This window comes from Somniosus microcephalus, chromosome 3 (genome assembly GCF_052327205.1).
Source record: "Somniosus microcephalus isolate GS21.2 chromosome 3, FLI_Smic_1.0, whole genome shotgun sequence".
Taxonomy (NCBI): domain Eukaryota; kingdom Metazoa; phylum Chordata; class Chondrichthyes; order Squaliformes; family Somniosidae; genus Somniosus; species Somniosus microcephalus.
In genome coordinates, this window is record NC_140989.1 from 73,312,541 (window position 1) to 73,332,654 (window position 20,114).

The 20,114-nt window shown below is 45.6% G+C and overlaps 1 protein-coding gene across 5 annotated transcripts in view; it reads left to right on the forward strand.

Moving 5' to 3' along the window:
• The first annotated feature begins 17,482 nt into the window (after nt 1-17,482).
• The window catches only part of ush2a (Usher syndrome 2A (autosomal recessive, mild)), a 1,396,947-nt gene continuing 1,394,315 nt past the window's right edge, over nt 17,483-20,114 (forward strand). For 2 of the 5 annotated variants that reach the window (XM_085981145.1, XM_085981147.1), the window contains exons 1-2: nt 18,442-18,769; nt 19,186-19,896. In XM_085981145.1, the coding sequence (XP_085837271.1) occupies nt 19,346-19,896 (551 nt within the window). In that variant the 5' untranslated portion in view covers nt 18,442-18,769; nt 19,186-19,345. Of the gene's footprint in view, nt 17,575-18,434; nt 18,770-19,185; nt 19,897-20,114 lie in introns of those variants that run through there. The other 3 variants (XM_085981146.1, XM_085981156.1, XM_085981149.1) reach the window with 3 other exon arrangements.

The window sequence follows — 20,114 nt, forward strand, 5'->3', positions numbered from 1 at the left end:
AAGAAGGTGGCTCACCACCATCTTCTCAAGGGCAATTAGGGATGGGCACTAAATGCAGGCCTAGCCAGTGACGCCCACATCCCATCAATGAATAAAAAAAAGTGTCAGTTTAGGTCAATTAATTGCACTCTCACTTTTTGGCTAGAGATTTGTGAGTTCAAGCCCCACACCAGGATTTGTGTGCATAGTTTATACTGATACTCCAGCATTACTGGGAAATTGATGCACTGTTGGAGATTTTGTCCTTTGGATGAGGTGTTAAACTAAAGTCTTTTTTCCCTGTTTAGGTTGATATGAAAAATACCATATTGCTGAAGGAGTTATCCTGGTTGCCTGGCAAATATTTCTATAGTAATCTGGGATGTAATGTTTAAGTTATCCACCAGATGGAGCCAAAGATTAAGGGTTCATATTCACCAGTGTTTAAGGTAATGTCCTGGTACACCAGTTGGTATGGTAATGTGACATTGCATTATGGGTATGACTCATAGGTGAATCCTCCATCTTGCATCGTGCAGTTAGAAATACTGTGTTTTGCTTGCAGCCTGTAAAAGATGTTTCTCTGCTACACCGTATAATTAAACAGTTGGGTTTTGTTCCTTAAGATCTCGCTTATCTCAGTTTCGGACGTTACCACTCGGATATCACAGTTTCTCTCTCAACTAATACTACCACCAAAAAAAAAACAACTGATCATTCATCCTATTGCTGCTGCAAAGTGGTTGCTGTGTTTGCTTTACATTACAACAGTTGCTGAACTCCAAAAGTAAAATATTGTGGAAGTGCCTTTAAATGTGAGAATGTGCTATATAAACACAAGTAGTAATTATTTTAATTAGAACACAAAACACTGAACCTTTTCATTCCAATTTCTATCAGTTCTAAAATTAATGAATTACTGCTACAAATATTTCTTTGGTATAAATTCTTTATAAATGATCAACAAAAAGAAGTGGAGTGGGTTTCAAAGCCAAGAGCCATGCAGAAAAAGTGGTGGAATGACAAAGCTGAGGAACAGATGTACGCTGACACGTGTGATATGAAAAGGTTCTAAGAAGTACTGTGAACCATATATGGTCCCCTGTCTGGAGGTGCCATTCCACTAATGAGTGTTGATGGCTCCACCTTGTGAACTAATAAGACCCAAATCCAGTTCAGATGGGCTAACCATTATAAGAATCTACTAAACTGGAAGTCCAGCATAGCAGATGAATTCATAGATCAACTACCTTGAAGTCCGATCATAGTGTCTCTTGTTGAAGTATTTTCATGGCCTCAGACCATTAAGACAATTAAGTCTCTCTCCAGTGGCAAGGTACCAGATTCTCATGCTATACTTGCTTAGATGCATCAAGCTCGAGGACACTAACTAGCTCAGTCGCTGACTGAGCTTTTCCAGCTGATGTGACGAAAAGAAGTCATCCTGTAAGAGTATAGAGATGCATCCATTATCCATTTATCCAAACATATGATATGTGTGTAACAATCATAAAGGAATTTTCCTACTTGTCATCGCAGGGAAAATTCTTGCTTGGATTATCCTAAATCATTACATCGAGCATATAGCTGAAATATTCTTGCCTGATAACCAGTATGGATTCAGAAAGGCAGAGATACTACTGATGTGGTCTTTACTGCTACAGAACTTCAGGAAAAATGTCAAGAACAAAAACTGGACCTTTACTATGTCTTTGTTGTCATCAGAGAGGGCCTCTGAAAACTATTGGCCAAAGTTGACTGTCCCGAAAAGTTGACCCAGATGATCCACCCGTTCCATGATGGCCAGAATCTTTGACGATAGTGAAGTTTCCAACCCCTTCCCTGTCTCTAATGAAGTCAAATAGGGTTGTATTCTAGCTCCCTCCTTGTTTAGTACCTTGTTTGCTTTTATGTTTACTAATGCTTTCAGGAACTTGGATATAAAAGTGTATATTTGCTTTGGGTCAGATGACAAATTGTACAATCACCACCACCTGCAGCCCAAAACTAAGACTTCTGGAGAACTTGTTCGAGAGCTCTTGTTTGCTGATGACTGTGTCCTTGTTGCCCACACAGAAGAGGATCTCCAAGTCATTGTGGACCATTTATTGGATGCTTGTAAGAAATTTGGCCTCACTATCAGTCTGAAGAAGACATTATATACCACTCTGCCCCTGGAAAACCCTATGTGCCACCTAATATTACCATCAAAGGGCACACAAAGTCTTCAGTGGACATGTTCTCCCACCTAGGAAGCACCATGTCACATGATGGGCTCCAAGATGATGAAGTGAACCACAGATTGTTTTAATCCAGTAGTCCTTTTGGAAGGCTTGTGTGAGGTTATGGGATAAAAGGGGCATTAAACTGGCAACTAAACTTATGATCTACAAGGCAATACTTATAACATTCTTACTGTACCACTTACAGTAGCCACATCAGTAATCACAATCACTTCCACTGAGGTTGCCTCAGAAAGATTATGAAAGTTCGATGGTGACACAAGATTCTGGACAGAGGTCCTCAGGAGAGAAAATATGCCAGGCAATGATAGTAAATATGCACTTAGTCCGAATGCCTGATATTAGACTACCCAAGAAGTTATTCTGCGGTGAGCTGAAACTTGCGAAATGGTCTCGTGGTGGTCAGTTCAAAATATATAAGGAGTGCCGAAAGACCAAGCTAAAAAAAAAGGCATTTCAACCAGCAACCTGTATTAACTGGAGAATAATTAAAGTCTGTCTTCATCAACAGTGATGGCCAAATCACCATCATCAACAAAGAATTGTTATTTATTCGAGTTTATTGTCTTAAAATAAGTTAAGGCTAACAAAATGGTGGTAGATCTCACCCTCAGTAAGCTCCCCGCTGGCGTGAAGCTAATCTACAGAACAAATGGGAAACTGTTCAACCCCCATCGCCTCCAGTCCAGATCCAAGGTCGTCCCATCCTCTGTTATCGAATTACAGTATGCAGACGATGCTTGCGTCTGCGCACACTCTGAGGGCGAACTCCAAACCATCGTCAACACCTTCACCGAAGCGTACGAGAGCATGGGCCTTACACTAAACATTTGTAAGACAAAGGTCCTCTACCAACCTGCTCCCGCCACACAGTACTGCTCCCCAATTATCAAAATCCATGAGGAGGCCTTGGACAACGTGGACCACTTTCCATACCTCGGGAGCCTACTGTCAACAAGGGCAGACGTCGATGACGAAGTCCAACATTGCCTTCAGCGTGCCAGTGCAGCCTTCAGTCACCTGAGGAAGAGAGAGTGTTTGAAGACCAGGACCTCAAAACCAGCACCAAGCTCATGGTCTACAGAGCAGTAGTGATACCCGCCCTCCTGTATGCTTCAGAGACATGGATCTTGTACAGCAGGCACCTCAAAGCACTGGAGAGGTACCACCAATGTTGCCTCCGCAAGATCCTGCAAATCCATTGGCAGGATAGGCGCACCAACATCAGTGTTCTCGCTCAGGCCAACATCCCCAGCATCGAAGCTTTGACCATGCTCAATCAGCTCCGATGGACGGGCCACATCATTCGCATGCCCGATACGAGACTCCCAAAACAAGCGCTCTACTCAGATCTCTGGCACGGCAAGAGAGCCGCAGGTGGGCAGAGGAAACGCTTCAAGGACACCCTCAAAGCCTCCTTGAAAAAGTGCAACATCCCCACCGACACCTGGGAATCCCTGGCCCAAGACCGCACAAAGTGGAGGAGAAGCATTCGGGAAGGCGCTGAAAACCTCGAGTCTCTTCGCAAGGGAGCAAGCGGAAGCCAAGCGCAAACAGCAGAAGGAGCACCCGTCAACCCAAGCACCCCACCCACCCGCCCCTTCAACCACCGTCTGCCCCACCTGTAACAGAGACTGTAGGTCCTGCATTGGACTCATCAGTCACCTGAGAACTAATTTTTAGTGTGGAAGCAAGTCATCCTTGTAGTGTCCGCACCTTAATAATACACGGACTGCAGGAGAACAATAAAACAGGTATTTACTGAACAGAGGATAACTTAAGAATGAAGTACAGAAGCCTGCTATGGCTTTATATACAGGGGTGGTCACTGCCGGTACTGCAGTATAGAATCAGTTCTTCTCTTAAAGGTACATACACAACAATTCCTCCCCTTTTAGATAAACAGTACATAACATTCATTTAACAACTAAATAATAACTAATTACAAATACAATTTTCTCTGTACTATATACATCAACTGAAATAATCATTTATAAGTTCAGTCTTTGAGGAGGCTTCCTGATCCTGACTGGATAGCGCCTTTCTCGAGTATCCTGTTCTTGTGGCGGAGTTGATTCTGGCTCATTGTCATTGGTTGGTTCGTCAGCTTCCAATACCACTGCTTCTGAGGTAGACGCAATCTGTACTTCGGGTTGATTACCAGGTGCACCTGCTCGTGGTATGGGTTTGGCTTGTTCCTGTGACTCTAGAATCTAGTCAGCATGGCATCTCACGATGCTCTCTCCAACGTCCATTGTGTACATTAGTGGTCCCTGCTCTGTGCATATCGTTCCTGGCTGCCATTTTTCTGTTCGGTAGTCGCGGGCCAAGACTGGTTGCCCTATCTTGAAGCTCTTGGTTGGCTTCTCATTTATGTGCTGGAATTGCTTATCCTCAACATCTCGTTTTATGTTTGGTTTGAGCAAATCCAGGCGACATCTTAGCCTTTGGTTGAAGAACATTATGGCTGGGGCTTGGTTGGTGACTGCATGTGTCGCATTCCGGTAAGCAAACAAGAAATTATCCACCTTGTGTTGTAGTGGTTTGTCGTCATTATACATTGCCTTTATTGCCTTTTTAAAAGGTCTGAACAAACCTCTCAGCCAATCCATTTGTGGCTGGATGATATGGGGCAGATGTGTAATGTTTCACCCCATTATTCCTCAGAAACCTCCGGAAATCCTCGGACACAAACTGTGGCCCATTGTCGGAGCAAATCTGTTCTGGCAAGCCATTCCTGGCGAAGATGGTCCGTAGGACTGCAATAGTTTTCTCTGTGGTGGTGGAGGACATTTTGATGACCTCTGGCCATTTCGAATGGGCGTGCACAGCGATTAGAAACATTGAGTCCATAAATGGACCAGCAAAATCAATGTGTACCCGTTGCCATGGAGATGAGGGCCACTCCCATGGATGTAGCGGGGCCTGTGGTGGAGCGTTTTGGACCTTCTGGCATCCTGTGCATCTCTTGGTCATATCCTCGATTTCTTTATCGATTCCCGGCCACCACACAAACGCCCTGGCTAGGCTCTTCATTTTTACCCCTCCCAGATGACCCTCATGAAACTCATTGAGCACTCTATCTCTCAACTTGGGTGGAATTACCACTCGGGATCCACACATCAAGGTCCCCCGGCACACTGACAGCTGTTTTCTCCTTGGCGAGAATGCTGGCAACAGTGAGTCGCCATGTGCTGGCCATCCCTTCACCGTCAAATCATAGACCCGAGAGTGTGTCGGGTCATTTCGGGTTTCCTTCTCTATACTTTGTAACAGGTAGACATTCGACTATGGTCGCATGGAATATCTCAACAGGGTCCACTGCAGTTGCTTCCTCTACCATAGGCAACGGTAGGCACGACAGCCCATCAGCGTTTCCATGCTGTTTCGTACCCTTGTACTCTATGTCGTACTGATGTGCCCCTAGAAAAAGTGACCATCTTTGCAGCCGTTGCGCCGTCATCACCGGAACGCCCTTCTTTGGGTTAAAAATGGAGACCAGGGGCTGATGATCAGTCAGTAGGGTGAATTTCTGCCCGTGCAGATAGTGATCGAACTTCTTCACCCCCCACACCAGGCTGAGGGCCTCCCTGTCAATCTGGGCGTAGTTACGCTCGGCTGAGGTTAACGAGCGCGACGCAAAGGCTATTGGCCTCTTTGAACCGTCAAGGAATTTGTGTGACAGCACCACTCTGATGCCGTAGGGAGACACATCACATGCTAACCGAATCGGTAGTGTTGGATTGTAGTGGGCCAATACTTCTTTTGAAGTGATTCGGCATTTACATTTTTGAAAGGCACGCTTACACTTATCACTCCATTTCCATGTTACTCCAGTTTGCAGCAGGGCGTTCAGTGGGTGCAGAATTGTAGACACTGGGTCCCCGGGATCCCTTGCAGGACTTGTTCCATCGCCCTCTGCCAAATAGCCGGGGCTGATGCTACCCCGAATACCAGTCGATTGTACTGGTAAAGGCCTTTGTGAGTGTTTATCGTGAGGTATTTCCTAGATACTTCTTCCACCTCCATTTGTAGATACGCATTTGCCCCGTGTATGTCTTCAATACAATGGACGTGTCCTTCAAGGGTATGTGTGAGAATAGCCGCTCATACTCTCATCGATTCATGACAGTTAGGGCTGATCCTGTGTCCGATTCCATCTTTACTGGGGACCCTGCTATCATGAGAGTGACCCAAATGGTTCGGTGATCCTCCTTTGCGATCACGTTGTGTAACTTTAGACAACTTAGTCTCCTGCTCCCGGAGTCCTTATCACTCTCCTGATCTTCCGAACGACTGTCTGTCAATTTCTTTACTTTCTTGTACTTTTCCTTAGTAGTTCTTGTAGTGTTGGTTTTCTTTCCCGACCTGCAGACTCTTGCTATGTGTCCCATTTTCCCACATTGCCTGCATACTTTGTCCTTAAACCAGCAGTCCTTCTGATCATGGGTTGTTCTGCCGCAGCGATAGCACTTTTCTGCTCCATACGCCATTTCGTTAGCGCTGTATTCTTGTGGTTTCTGTTGTATTTCCACAGCTCCCCGTGCTGCTGCTTCACAGGATACTGCCACGTTGAAAGCCTGTTCTAGCGTCAGGTCCTTTTCCGAAAGTAGTCGTTTCTGGGTTCCTTCACTCTGGAGCCCGCTGACAAACTTATCCCGTAAGGTGTCTGCCAGTCCTGCTCCAAACTGGCAGTGCTTCGATAACTTGCATAGTTCCGTAAGATAGTCAGCATTGCTCTCATCTTTGTGCTGGTTTCTTTTATGGAACTTGAATCTTTCTGCTATCAGCAGCGGTGTAGGGTTTAGGTGTTCCTGTAAGGTATTAACAATCTCTTCAAAACTTTTCTCCATTGGTTTAGCTGGGGTAATTAAATTCCGCAATAGGCCGTACGTTCTCACGCCCATCAAATTTAATAATACCGACGCCTTCTTTCCATCGGCTACCTCATTTGCCTTGCAGTACACTTCAATTCTTTCCACATACGTGGTCCAGTCTTCTACCTCGTTGTCAAAAGCAGTGATACTGCCACTTTTTGGCATCTTGGGTGATTTAAAATGGCGCCTCCCGCGCTTTTTCTTCTTCACCAATGGATTAAAATGGCGCCTCCCGCGCTTTTCCTTCTTCCCCAATGGAATAAAATGGTGCCTCCCACGCTTTTCCTTCTTCCCCTTGCTGCCACGCTGCTCCTAGCGTTCTGCAGGGTAATGGCGGCGACCCGCAGCTTCGGCGCGTCTCACTTTTCCTTCCCCTTGTTTTATTTTCGCTACGCTGCCCGGTTCTTGAGTACCGACCACGCCCTGTGCGCTCCACCCTCTCTCTCTCTCTTTACCTCCCGACGACGCTGCACGGCCCCTTTGCAGAGCCGTTCGATCGAGCTCGCCGCAGTCCGGAAGGGTCAGCGCACTACCTGCTACCAGCACAATTTGCTGGAACACCTTGACTGGGGAGCCAAGCCCAGCTCTCCACAGCCTCTCCTGCAACTCTCCGAACTCCGATGGATCCTTGGGCGGTTGCCCGCGGTCGACGCCCGTTGCTCTGACTTCGACCTCCAAGAAGCTTCTTCTCAGGGAAAGATCCCCGTGAGGTGATGCAGTACTGCAGGTGAGTTCGAACCTGCTCGTCGCCACTGTAGTGTCCGCGCCTTAATAATACACGGACTGCAGGAGAACAATAAAACAGGTGACTTAAGACTGAAGTACAGAAGCTTGTTATGGCTTTATATACAGGGGTGGTCACTGCCGATACTGCAGTATAGAATCAGTTCTTCTCTTAAAGGTACATACACAACAATCCTCGGTTCCGAGGAACTGCCTAAGAAGAAGATAGTTGCCAATTGCATCTGAAATATGAAGGGGCTTGTGTAGAAAAAAGCCGCTTTAAGTTAGTTTACATAATATTAAATAAGTTATTGAATGTAAATTAATTTTGGAGATGGGTTTTGCAGTAGATAAGGTTGCAGGTATAAAGTTCCAGTTCCAGCATTAAATTGATGCAAATTAATGAATAATATATAAACAATTGTTGCACATTAATTAATTTTATTTTTGGATTCCATGAACACTCAGATGTTTCTATGACATATTAATAGGAGTAAGAGTAAAATGTCAGCTGCCTGGGAGACAATCTAGAGAGCAGGAAAATTGTATATAAAAGGTCCCTTATAACCTTTATTTGAGACTGGAGGAAGAATTAACCAGTCTTTCCAAAGATTCACTTGCTGCCCATAACCATTCAAGTCTTTGACAATCATCTTACTACTGCACACAGCAATAAGATCTTGTTAATAGCAATTCAAGTTGACCCATGTTTATGTAAACCTAAAGTTTATTATGCTTTGAATAAAGGATTTGTTTGAAGTGTAATATTTGTTGGCTCACAAGGATGACAATTGGTTTGAAATCAGACTACAAATTCAGAGGGGGAAAATTTTCCGTGCGCCATGAGAATTGCCAGTGTCACTGGCAACTCGCGTTAACAGTGCTGTGGCCATTTTCGGTGGCTAACATTGAAAAATAGGCTCTGGGGGCTGGCGATGTGGAGCACAGCACTAATTTACCGTGCAATGCCCCCCTGATGGCGTTAATGGAGGCTGCTGACCCGAAGTTCCCATCCACAGGCAGTGTTGTAGCTTCTTACAGCCTGTGGGAGCTAAGCTGTGGAGTTCACAAGGCACTGTGGGCAATTAAAGGAGCTATGAATTAAAGGGGCAATGCATTCAAAACGAATACAAATTAAAATCAAGTGAAAAAATGCATTTTTCAGCCCTTACTGCCTTTCAAAAAAAAAACCATAAATATTAAAAATAATTCCCAAATGGCGGTCTTCAGCTCTTAAAGCAGAATTGTCTTCCACACCTAAAAAAATGGTAAAAGTGCTTCAGCACTAACACAAATGGCTCAGCAAGCCAAGGAAGGGGCACCCAGGGTCTCTCACACAGCACTCCAACTTTGTGCAGGGGGTCAACACTGCAAGAGAGGTCCTCTATCCACAGGGGTCAGGAGGCCCTCCAGAAAGAACGATGTGGGACCACATCACCAAGGCCAGCAGTGTCGCCCCCACCACCTGGCTCCAGTGCCCAAAGAAGCTTCATGATCTCAGACCATGGGTTAAGGTCAGTACATGCATCGCCAAAAGCCGTCTCCTACCTACTGCACCACTAGCCACTAGCCTCACAAACTGCTCAACGCACAACTTCCCTCCCCCATCACTCACCTACCAACAATCTGTACCAATGACGAGGCACATCTCCCATTCCTAGCCTCACTTCACCCCCTTGGAGGAGACAGTGCAGGCCATTCTAAGCAGGGGCATGGCTGAGCCCTTGGCCAGCAGCGGGGCTGTAAGGATACAGGAGGCTGGTATCCTCATACGTTATCCTCCTTCTCGCATGCACCTCTTGCTTTCTTGCCCTCCCCTCACCACAACTCCACCCTTGAGCCTTTCTCATGCACCAAGAAATGCAACCTTCCCAGCCAGTGGGTGACCAAGAAATGGGGGGGGGGGGGGCCGAGACTGAAGAAGAAGAAGATTGATTTGACACTCCCAGCCACCAGCTCCTCAAAGTCAACCAGCAAGGCCATTTGCAGTGTCCCCACTGAAAGTCAGCAGCTTTCCACCAGCCATGCTGCAGCCACTGGGGTAGCACTGCATGACATCCATAGGATAGGCAAAGGCACACACAAGACAGTCACTAAGAGAATGCATAAGGGTGATGAGTTGATTTTTTTATGTCATATTGGATGGATAGATGTATAAAGTTGGATTGGAAAGTTTGCTTTGTGGTAGCTTTTATTTCAGCATCATGGCCAAGAGGATGCTGTGATGATCAGTGACGTAATAACACTCACTACGCACTTGGTTTGAGCATAAAGCAAGGCTTTAATCAACTTGTTTCAGAACATGGAGGTCTAGTTGTACTTCACTAGTTCCTTGTCTTACAAAATGTCCCTGGAAAGCTGGGCCCATGCCCGAGTATTTATACTCCTTGGACGGCACCACCAGCTGACCGTCCAATGTTATTTCATGAGTAGTTTCTTTATGAGGATAAGATTTATGACAGTCAGTAACAGAGGGAAGATAAGGTGTGGGACTAATGTTGAAAGGGGAATTGGGGTCCTGGTCATTGGTACCGCAGGTGATGATTCCATCCCAGATATCCCGGCCATAAAGTGGCTGTCTGGGATGCATCCTTCCATCTGCTTGCTCCTCTTCTGCTTCCTCCTGTTTGGCTTCCTCCTCTTCTACTTCTTCCTCTTCTGTGTGTTCTTCCCTCTGCGAGTGGTTGCAGTAAATCTGAAATGCCAGCATAAAATGCTGGAAATACTCAGCAGCTCAAGCAGCACCTCAACCTGAGACGTAGGGGGGGAATTTTTCGGGGGTTCAATGGGTCTGGACCCCGCTGTCAACCCGCGACACGCACTGAACAGACCCGATACGCAGCGGTGGGGGAGGTAAGTCAAGTCATTATGACCTTGTTAACAGCCCATTAAAAAGTATTTTGAGCTCATCTTTACATTTTACGAGGTCGCCCATGGGGTCCATGAGATCACGTCAGGTAAGCAGGTCGGGAGTTGTACGACCATGGAATCATCTCATTACTTGACAGCTGCAAATGTGCTATAAAAGCCCCCATCTCACAACTGTTCACTTTCCAACCTCAGAAGCTGTTGCTTACTACATTTGGAAGACAGATTGAGCTTTATGCAGGTTGCAAGTGTTTGGAGCAAACTCTGTATCCAGTGTCACCTCATTGGAACAACCTCTCTCACTATTGACAGATCGCTTTTGTCATCTTAAGTTCACCTGCCATCTATTACATTAGCATTGGTGCCCTTGAAACTATCTCACCTTAGTCCTCAGAATCCCAACAATCCCAACAAAATCAACCCCAACACCAGCAGCACCAGGCACACCAGTAGCACCAACAACAACACCAACCTTCTCCGCAATCAACTGATGCTGCACATGACACAGGGCATCAGCACCTGACCACATTGCTGTCCGGGACGCCAGGGATGACCTCACTATGGCCAGATTTACTTTACTTGATGCTGTACACCCCAGTTGCCACATGATGCACCAGGTTGGCACCACCCCCCTCCAACATCATAAAGCATCCCTACTATGCCCAAGCCATTCTTTTCACACTCATCAGCATTGTGGCGGGTACCATTATGCCTCACCATTCACTGCAACTAAGTAAGCCACTTCCAAAGGTTCACATAAATCTGTCCAAGAATGCAAAGTGTTGAAAATAAAGATTTCAATGTTTGACAGCACATTACCAGAAACTTCATATAAACATTGGCTAAAACACACACGTGCCTACCCTTGTGTGTTAGTTGTTATGATTGGACTAGGATGAGGGTGAGTGTGAGGGGTGGCTAGTGAGATGGGGAAGTGATAATGTAGATAGAGAGGGATGGGTGGAGGTGCAAGATACGTTGGTGTGAGTAAGGATGTGCAGGAGTAGGGTAGGGAAGGCAGAGTGATGGGGATGTGATGTGTGGCACAGCAGGATGAGGATGAGTGTGGCTTTGCAGTAACGTTTCGTGATCTACTGAGATCATTGAAAGGTTTGCATCACTGCAGCCTGGTCCTCCTGATGACATCCCTGTTTGTGTCCTCCAGTGCAATGTGCAACCAGACTGTGTTGGTCTCCTGGGGAGGTCTCTTCCGCCCATTGGAAGGGAAAAAAACCTCCCTGCGTGCTGTGACCGAGGGAGTCATGGGAGAGCCTAGGTGCAGCTGTGCACCTCTGTGCAGTGCTTGTCAGTGTTTGCAGCACCTCAATTCTGTAGAACACTGACAGCACAACTGTCAAAGTAAATTTGTGCATGGCCCCTTTAAGGAAACCGTCTGATGATGCATCATCAAATGACATCATTAGACCTGCTTCCTTCAATTGGCTGGCAAATGTGCTGGGCGGACTTAACAAGCCCAATCAGGGGAAAATCATTTTGGACAGTGGGCTGGAGCCAGCAGCGGGGATGGAACCCGCCACCGACGTCGCCCACCATGGACCCGCCGAGGTTGGTAAAATCCAGCCCGTGAACTCTGCTTCTCTCTCCAGGGGATGTTGCCTGACCTGTTGATTATTTGCAGCATTTTCTGTTTCCTCAGAGGCCTTTCTTTACCACCTGATGCTTTGAAAATGCCAAGCAGCACTCCCTACATTCTTAAAAAACATTTAACATATATTGCAGCAAGCCATTACTTCAATAAAATCAAACAAACCCAGTCCAAAAGCTTAAATGCAAACTTACCTGAAAAATGTGTGTGTCCCTTTAAGAGGTTCTGACAGCACCTCTGTTTGTCTCTTTACACGTTGGTTTCCCTGGCGTGGTTATGACCCAGCGCTGAACTCAGCATTAGGGTTGAAGTTCACCGTGGTGACATTAAGTCGACATTGCACGCTGACTGACATCACCAATCCGCCATTTCTTTTTGCAGGGCGCTAATACTTACCGGCAACGCTACGGGGAGGACCAAAATGGAGAATGCCACGGGATCCACCACCAATTGGTGAAAGAGCGACGGCAGCCACTCTTTTGCCATTTTTTGATGGTAACGTGCAGCATAAAGTCCTTGAATTTTTAGCCCAGAGGGTCTAAAATTCGGATGCACTGAAATGAACGCCCAAACGTCCAAGTCAGCTTTCTCTCGTTTACTATACCATCCAGACAATCCAGACACATACTCAAAAAGCATGTTTAAATGTTGATAACTCTTACCCACATGCTAAGGGAATGAACTCTCTACTAGACAAACATGAGTAACACAAACAAAAAGGTACACACAATAGAGGATGAAATCAGTGGAATTAAATGGAACTTGTAATTTGCAACATGTATACCATCACCCGCTTTAAAGGACAGGCATATCCAAGTTTAACATCGGCTAAGTTTGAATTTTGTAGAAAGAGTCAGAATTTGGATTCAAATCAGAATCATACTCTATTCATCTTGAATTCCTCACTAAATGAAGAAGATTGAGCTATTTCGTTTTGCAACCTCACCAAATTTCACAGAAGTTTTGCGAGTCACGCACATTTCATACACATACAGTTGGAAACAACAGTATAATATCACAATCAAAAATTTCCAATGAGCTAATTTAGTAGTAAATTTGGCCCTTAAGGCTTCCATATATATTTTTAGTTAAATAATACTTGAATGAACTATTGTTTAAATCTAGGTATGGCCAATAATCTCCTTAGCAACATTTACTGCTATGTTGATAGAATAGTGTTACTAAAGTTATAATGTTATACAACTATATGGAAATAATTACGTTTATTGTGTCTTGTATCAGATGGTATTTTAAGAAACACATTCAATATTATCTCTTGTATAGAACGTCACAACCTTGAAAAGTACAAGCCTGGCAGAGTAAGAGGACATTTGATAGACATGTCTGCAGCAAACACCTGCATTTCAACACTGGTTAAAATGGGTTACAGATAAAGCCCTGATAAAAAAAACAAGAATAAATTCAGCATAAACTTCTTGGCCACAATTTTGCCAGCGCTCAGAGGGTGGGTTTGGAGGTGGGTCAGGAGTTAAAAATCAAAATGATTGACGGCGGGTTGTGAACCCGCCACCATCCCGCCACCACGCAACTTTACAAAGTGTCAGGTCTGCGCGGTCCAATCAGACCCAATACCAAGCAGCGAGAGAGCCACTTAAGGCAGTTAACAGCCTATTAACTGCCTAGGTAATCTGATTTTAAGAGGCTGTTCCCATTTTACTACATTTTCAGCGTGTTCCACATCATGCGACAAACACGCCAGCTGATTGTGTTGGGCTCAGCAACTAGTTGAATTCTTGACAGCTGCACCTGCAACATAAAAGCGAACCTGTAACATGGCTGACTTTCAGATGCCAGAACTTTTTGTTTTGAGGTTTAGGAACACATTTTGCAGGTCTATTGAGCTTGTAAGTGTTTAAGCTGAGATCCATATGCACTGTGACGTCCTTGGAAAGCCCTCTCCCCACATTGACTGAGCGCTTATAACATCTGTTCCTCCACTGAGATATATACCAGTGGAATGGGGACCATTTATACCCTCTCATCCTGGTCCTCAGAATTAGAGGAAGAGCAGCCATGGCTGCAGCAGAACCAGGCACAACAGCAGCACCAACAAGAGGAGTGCCAACCTTCTCTTCAGCCACCTGATGCTGCACAGGGCAGAGGGCGTCAGCGCAGGGCTGCACCGTGCCGCAGGAGATACCCTCAACACAGGGTTTACAGACCGAGGATGAGCTTCCTCAACATGAGTGAGCAGCAGTGCCAAATGGCTGAGACTTCCGCGAGAGGTAGTCGCTGACATCTGCGCAATGCTGCATCAACACCTGGAACCCAGAGGAGCGGGTGGACACTCCTTACCATGGCTGGCAAAGTCACCACCGCACTCAACTTTGCTTCAGGATCCTTCCAGGGATCAGCAGCAGACATCAGCGGCATCTTCCAGTTGGCCGCACACACTTGCATCACGCAGGTTACTGATGCCGTCTTTGCAAAGTCACACAAATACATCCACTTATCCATGGATAAAGCAAGTGTAACCGCGCGTGTGGTTGGCTTTGCAAATATGGCAGGCTTCCCAAGGGTGCAGGGCATTGTAGACTGCACACATGTGGCCATTAGGGCACCCCATCACAACCCAGCTGTATTTGTGAACCGCAAGGGCTTCCACTCTTTTAATATCCAGCTGCTGTGTAACCACACGAAGAACATTATGCATGTTTGCACCAAGTTCCCTGGCAGTTGCCATGACTCGTTCATCCTGTGGCAGTCTACTGTGCCTCAGCTGGTCAATCCGCCAACCCAACTTTCCTGATGGCTACTTGGAGACAAGGGCTATCCCCTGAAGACATGGCTAATGACACCGATGAGCAGGCCATCAAATGAATTTGTGGAGCGCTACAATGTGAGCCACGTTTCCACCAGAAGCATCATAGAGCAAACCATTGGCTTGCTCAAAATGCGATTCAGATGCCACGACAGATCTGGTGGAGCCCTACGGTACCTATCAACCAGGGTCTCCAGAATCATCGTGCTCTGCTGTGCCCTGCACAACATCGCACAGTAGTGTGGCTTACCACTGCCTGAGGAACAAGTGGCTCAGTGCACAGCCTCCTCAGAGGAAGAGGAGGAGCAAGAGGAGGAGGCAGCAGACGAGGAAGACCTTGCGGAGGTGGATGTGCCAGTTCCACTAGCACGTGAGCACATTGCTGGCCTTGAGGCAAGGGCTGCACTAATCCATGCCAGATTCGCTTAAGTTTATGCAGCAAACACATGTGGCTGGCACATGGAAATGATTATCTGGCCAACCTTCTTAACACACCATACAGCATCTGTACAATAAACTGTGGGTTGTTATCACTCTCAACACCATCATTACAGATGAAAGGCACCCTGACCCCTGACTGTGCAACTTCCATTTCTGAGCACACAAAGGCCAACTCTTTGAATCTTTGCCATCGCATTTTTTTATTACAATTGAAATAGCAATGAGAAACTTCACTTTGTATTAGATCAAAACACCCAAGTGACTACCCTTGTGACTATTTGTGTGTTAACTTTCTCTTACGCATGCTTCTACATGGTACTTCCACTGTGGCTTCAGCAGATGTTGAGGCACCTTGCTCATTTCCATGCTGCGCCTGCTTAAACGCTTTTGGCGGGTGTCCTCTGGGTTTGGGAGCCTGGGAGGGCTCAGCAACAGTCTGCTCCTCCTGTGCTGTGCAGGGGCTGAGATGGACATCTCAGTTGGATGAGGAATCTGGGGCTCTGACCGAGGGCTCCGCGGTGGCATGGGAGTGTGAGTGCTTGGAGAGGAGCCCACACTTCCTTGTTGTCGACCACCAGCATCCCTCTCATGGGTCACCCGCACTTCACTGCTAGCAAGCAGCTGGAGAGCACCTTGCTGCACATCAGTGGGGCCATGAGGACCTGTCTCTGTACCAACAGTCCTCATAATGGGGACGTCAATGTACCTCTGGTTCCTCTCCTCAATAGATGCCCATCTATCCTCCATAGCAAACCATCTATTTAGAAGTGTCACTATGTTCATTTGAGTCTGGCGATTTATGTCCTCCATGGAGGTTGCCATCCTTTCCATGGCGGCACCTACATACGCCGTTGCGTGCACCACGGCATTGCTCATGTTTGACATGGATTCCACCATTCTCTGCACACTCACAGTTACAGTGGTTACAAACCCTGTCAGAGACTCCTGCACTTGTTCCTGAAGTTCCAGCACCGCTCTCTTTCTGGGTGGCCCCAGAGGCACAGCGTCCATATGCAGCTGAGCAGAGCTAGGAGCATCCAAGGCCGCTGATTGTCCCTGTCTCCACTTGTCTGCTGATGCTCACTTGTGAGCTGTGATGATAACACTACTCTATCTCACAAATGACCCACCAAGGTGTGCGTCCCTGCGCTGGTGCTGGGTGCGCTCATTTCTGCTGACACTGCACCCTCAGAAGCTGCAGCTTTCTCTGAGGAGTCTTCCAGCTCTTCCTCCTGGACAGTGGAGTTTGAGCGAGAATGTTGGAGTGTGTAGAGAATCCATAGCATAGATGCTTAGAGGGAGACAAAGATGGAGTGAGGTGCCAATACCAAGGGTCCTCCCTGTGCGTTGTTAGTTGTTGCCATTGCATAACAATGATAGCGAGTGTGAGGGGTGCATAGTAGAACGGTGGAGTGATTTTGTACATAGAGAGAGAGGGATGGTTAAGGGTGGAAGGGACGTAAGGGTAAGTTGGGATGTGCAGGAGTAGGTTGACAATGCAGAGTGCTGGTGATGAGAAGAGATGGGGAGCAGATTGAAGGTAAGTGTGATGTTATACTCACTTTTGCTGAGCGTAGCAAATCATTAAACCTTTTCCGGCACTGAACCCAGGTGCGTGAGTACAAAGATCTGGCACTAACCTCCTCAGCAATTTGCAGCCAGGCTGCCTTGGTTTGCTGAGGAGGCTTCCTACGTCCATTTGAGGGAAACAGAACCTCTTCACGCCCTCTCACTCCCCAAGAGCATGGAGGGAGTCATCATCGAATCTTGGAGAAGCCTTGGCACTTGAAGCAGTCATCTCGCTGTCAGTAACAGTGAGAAGCAGCAGAATGTGAATGAAACAACACAAGGCTGCATGTGCCCCTTAAATGCAGCTGAATGGAAAACGTCAGCAGAGGCGAGCAGCAGACCAGAACCCACTGATTGGGCCGGGTAATGCACACGGCGGGCTTAATAAACCCAGTTAAAGCAAAATAGTTATTTCAGAGTGGCTCAAACTGGCAGCGGGACCAGAAACCACCGACCAGCCAACCCGACTCCAACCCGCCGCCTATGGTAAAATCGCAGCCCTTGTGTTGATTACCTGATGCTTAGGGTGGAATTTTAACACTGCTACAACAGGTGGGAGAGGATCGGTGGGGGGTGTGGTGAGGGGGTTAAATTGGTAAATTTCTTCTCAATCTAGCTGGTTGCCAGGCGGGAGATGGAGTAAAAACATTCTAATGTTGTCTTGCGGTTAAATTTGGCAGGGCCTCTGCCTTCCCGGTATTTCCGGGCCGCTCATGCGCCCCGTTCCTTCCCCGCCTCCCCGTAAATATCGGGGCGCGAGTTTCTGGCATCATCCATGACATAACATCAATGTCAAAGTTCAGGATTTACCTACAGTCACTGTAGTTAAATTTGTACATTAGATGATGTAACAAATACAGCAATTCGATATCTCAAAAAAATCACCCTGGTAGATAGTAGGAGTACAGAAAGAATTTGAGAAGTTGTATTCAGGCAAGTCACATTAGAACTGATGTTTTGACACTAGTGACTTCTGAAAATTGGTTAAGAGTCCCAAATTCCATCATCATAAGAAGGCCACACTCGTGACCAAGAGACAGACACAGATGCTCAATAGAGCTATAGAAACAAAATTGTACTTTAATTTTGGTTCGTTTTTTTTTAATTGCACATTCTCAAAATCCAATTTTTTGGAAAATGAATCCTCAAACCCCATGTAACAAAGTTGGGCAATAACGAGTTAAACCCTTTATCAAACGTTAGGGATATTTAAACTATAATTTGCTTTGAAAATGCTTTCTTAATTATTAAGGTGCGCCATTTATGGCTCGGATTAAGAGTACAGGTAGGTCGCTGCTAAACACATACACAGCTGCTGTTGCACGGAGCAGGCTAGAAACCCAGCTCGCTCCACAGTCTGGTTGCCTAGCGACAGTTGCCGCGCGTGCCTCTGCTTTTGATAGCTTATTGCTGTGCAAGCGGGAGCAGCCGGAGTCTCCTCTGTCTAACTGCGCAGTTGGACGGATTGGCATTTAATTTATATATTTTTTTAAGCATGGAGTAATCTGACCCGAACGTTGCATTCCAGCATCAAATTGATTTTCTTTTCTTTTTCAGTGGCAATATAATTTATGTTTAATGCTGTTTTCAATGTTTTAGTTTTGTGTGAGTGAAGGCCATATGGCATTGTGGTGTAATCAGCTTACTGAGGGCTAAGGTCCTGCATGAATGGCAAGCTAGGGTAAGGGACAAACTGTATATGGACTGCAGTGTACGGTTGATTAATTCATTGTTACAAAAATGATCTTTTAATATAAATCAGCATTATGTTGATATTAACTTGAATTTACTTGTGGGAAATCACGTTGAAAGTAAATGTATTAATGATAGAAGTTTTGTACACTTTGCAATTTAATCGCTGTGTGCAATTAAAATGGAAGTAATAGTTACACTAGATTTTCAGCTTACCTTGTCGAAAGCCGTATTTTTAGACTAAAGGTCTGTTTGCACCCTAGAGTTTTCTGCAAATAGTGCTAAAATATTGTAGTGCAAAACTTAACTTTTCAACAGAATTATATTTTTATAAGACAATTGTAAAAAAAAAACGGAACTTTATTTTATTACATAACTCAACTATTTTGTTCAAATCTTCTACAGACTCCTAACGACAACTTGATGAACTGAATTCACAAATGCCAATTGTTTTATGTCCAGAGGAGTATTGCATCCTAGTGGGAATGGTGTCTAATTCAGGGCACAACTCAATTGCTGAACTTTGAACTCTGCACTCACAGTCTTGGACTCCTGGTGGGTGAAGATGTCACCTTCCACTGTCAAGCATTTAATTTCACTTTATCAAGAGGATTCTCTGCTATCAAGAATGACCTGCCTTTTACTAAGAAAGGGTGTTGCAGTGTTTTATGTAACTGAAGTTCTTTTATTTATATGTTACATTTTGTCAAGATTTGTCAATTCGCAGGGATATTTCCCAAGGCTTGAAAACATAGGAGCATACAAAAATGTGTCTACTGTGCCATCTCAGGCAACCTGTGGATTGCCAGTGAAGAACACATTCTGTCTTAGCACAACTGCTGTGGAAAGCATATTGTCCTGTACCCAGCAATTCTGCAGTCAAGAGTGCCCTTATAGATCTTTCACTCCCTCCTTTGCCAATCTTTTCTCCAGAGGCTTAGGCACTTGTGTCACTGAGGACAAAAATTATTTGCGACCAGGGTCTTCAAGGAATACCACTAGCTTTATATTTTGGAATCAAACAGATTGTTACACTACACCTCCTCTTCAAAACCTTGGGTTTGGAAGTTCATTTACCTTAGCAGTATGGCTGAAACCTGACCACAAGGATGTAATGTAAGTAATGCAACAGGTGTTGGGTAATATCTTTTTCAAAGTAATTGATGGATGTGATGAAAATGTTATATTGTGTTCACACAAAATACTTTATAATGCATGGCATTACTTTGGCTAGTAAGCCATTGCAATTACATTGCAGTTATTATATACCTATAAAAGAATGACCCTTAACTGCAGGTACTGTGTATACTTGCTACACTAGTTAGTATAATCAA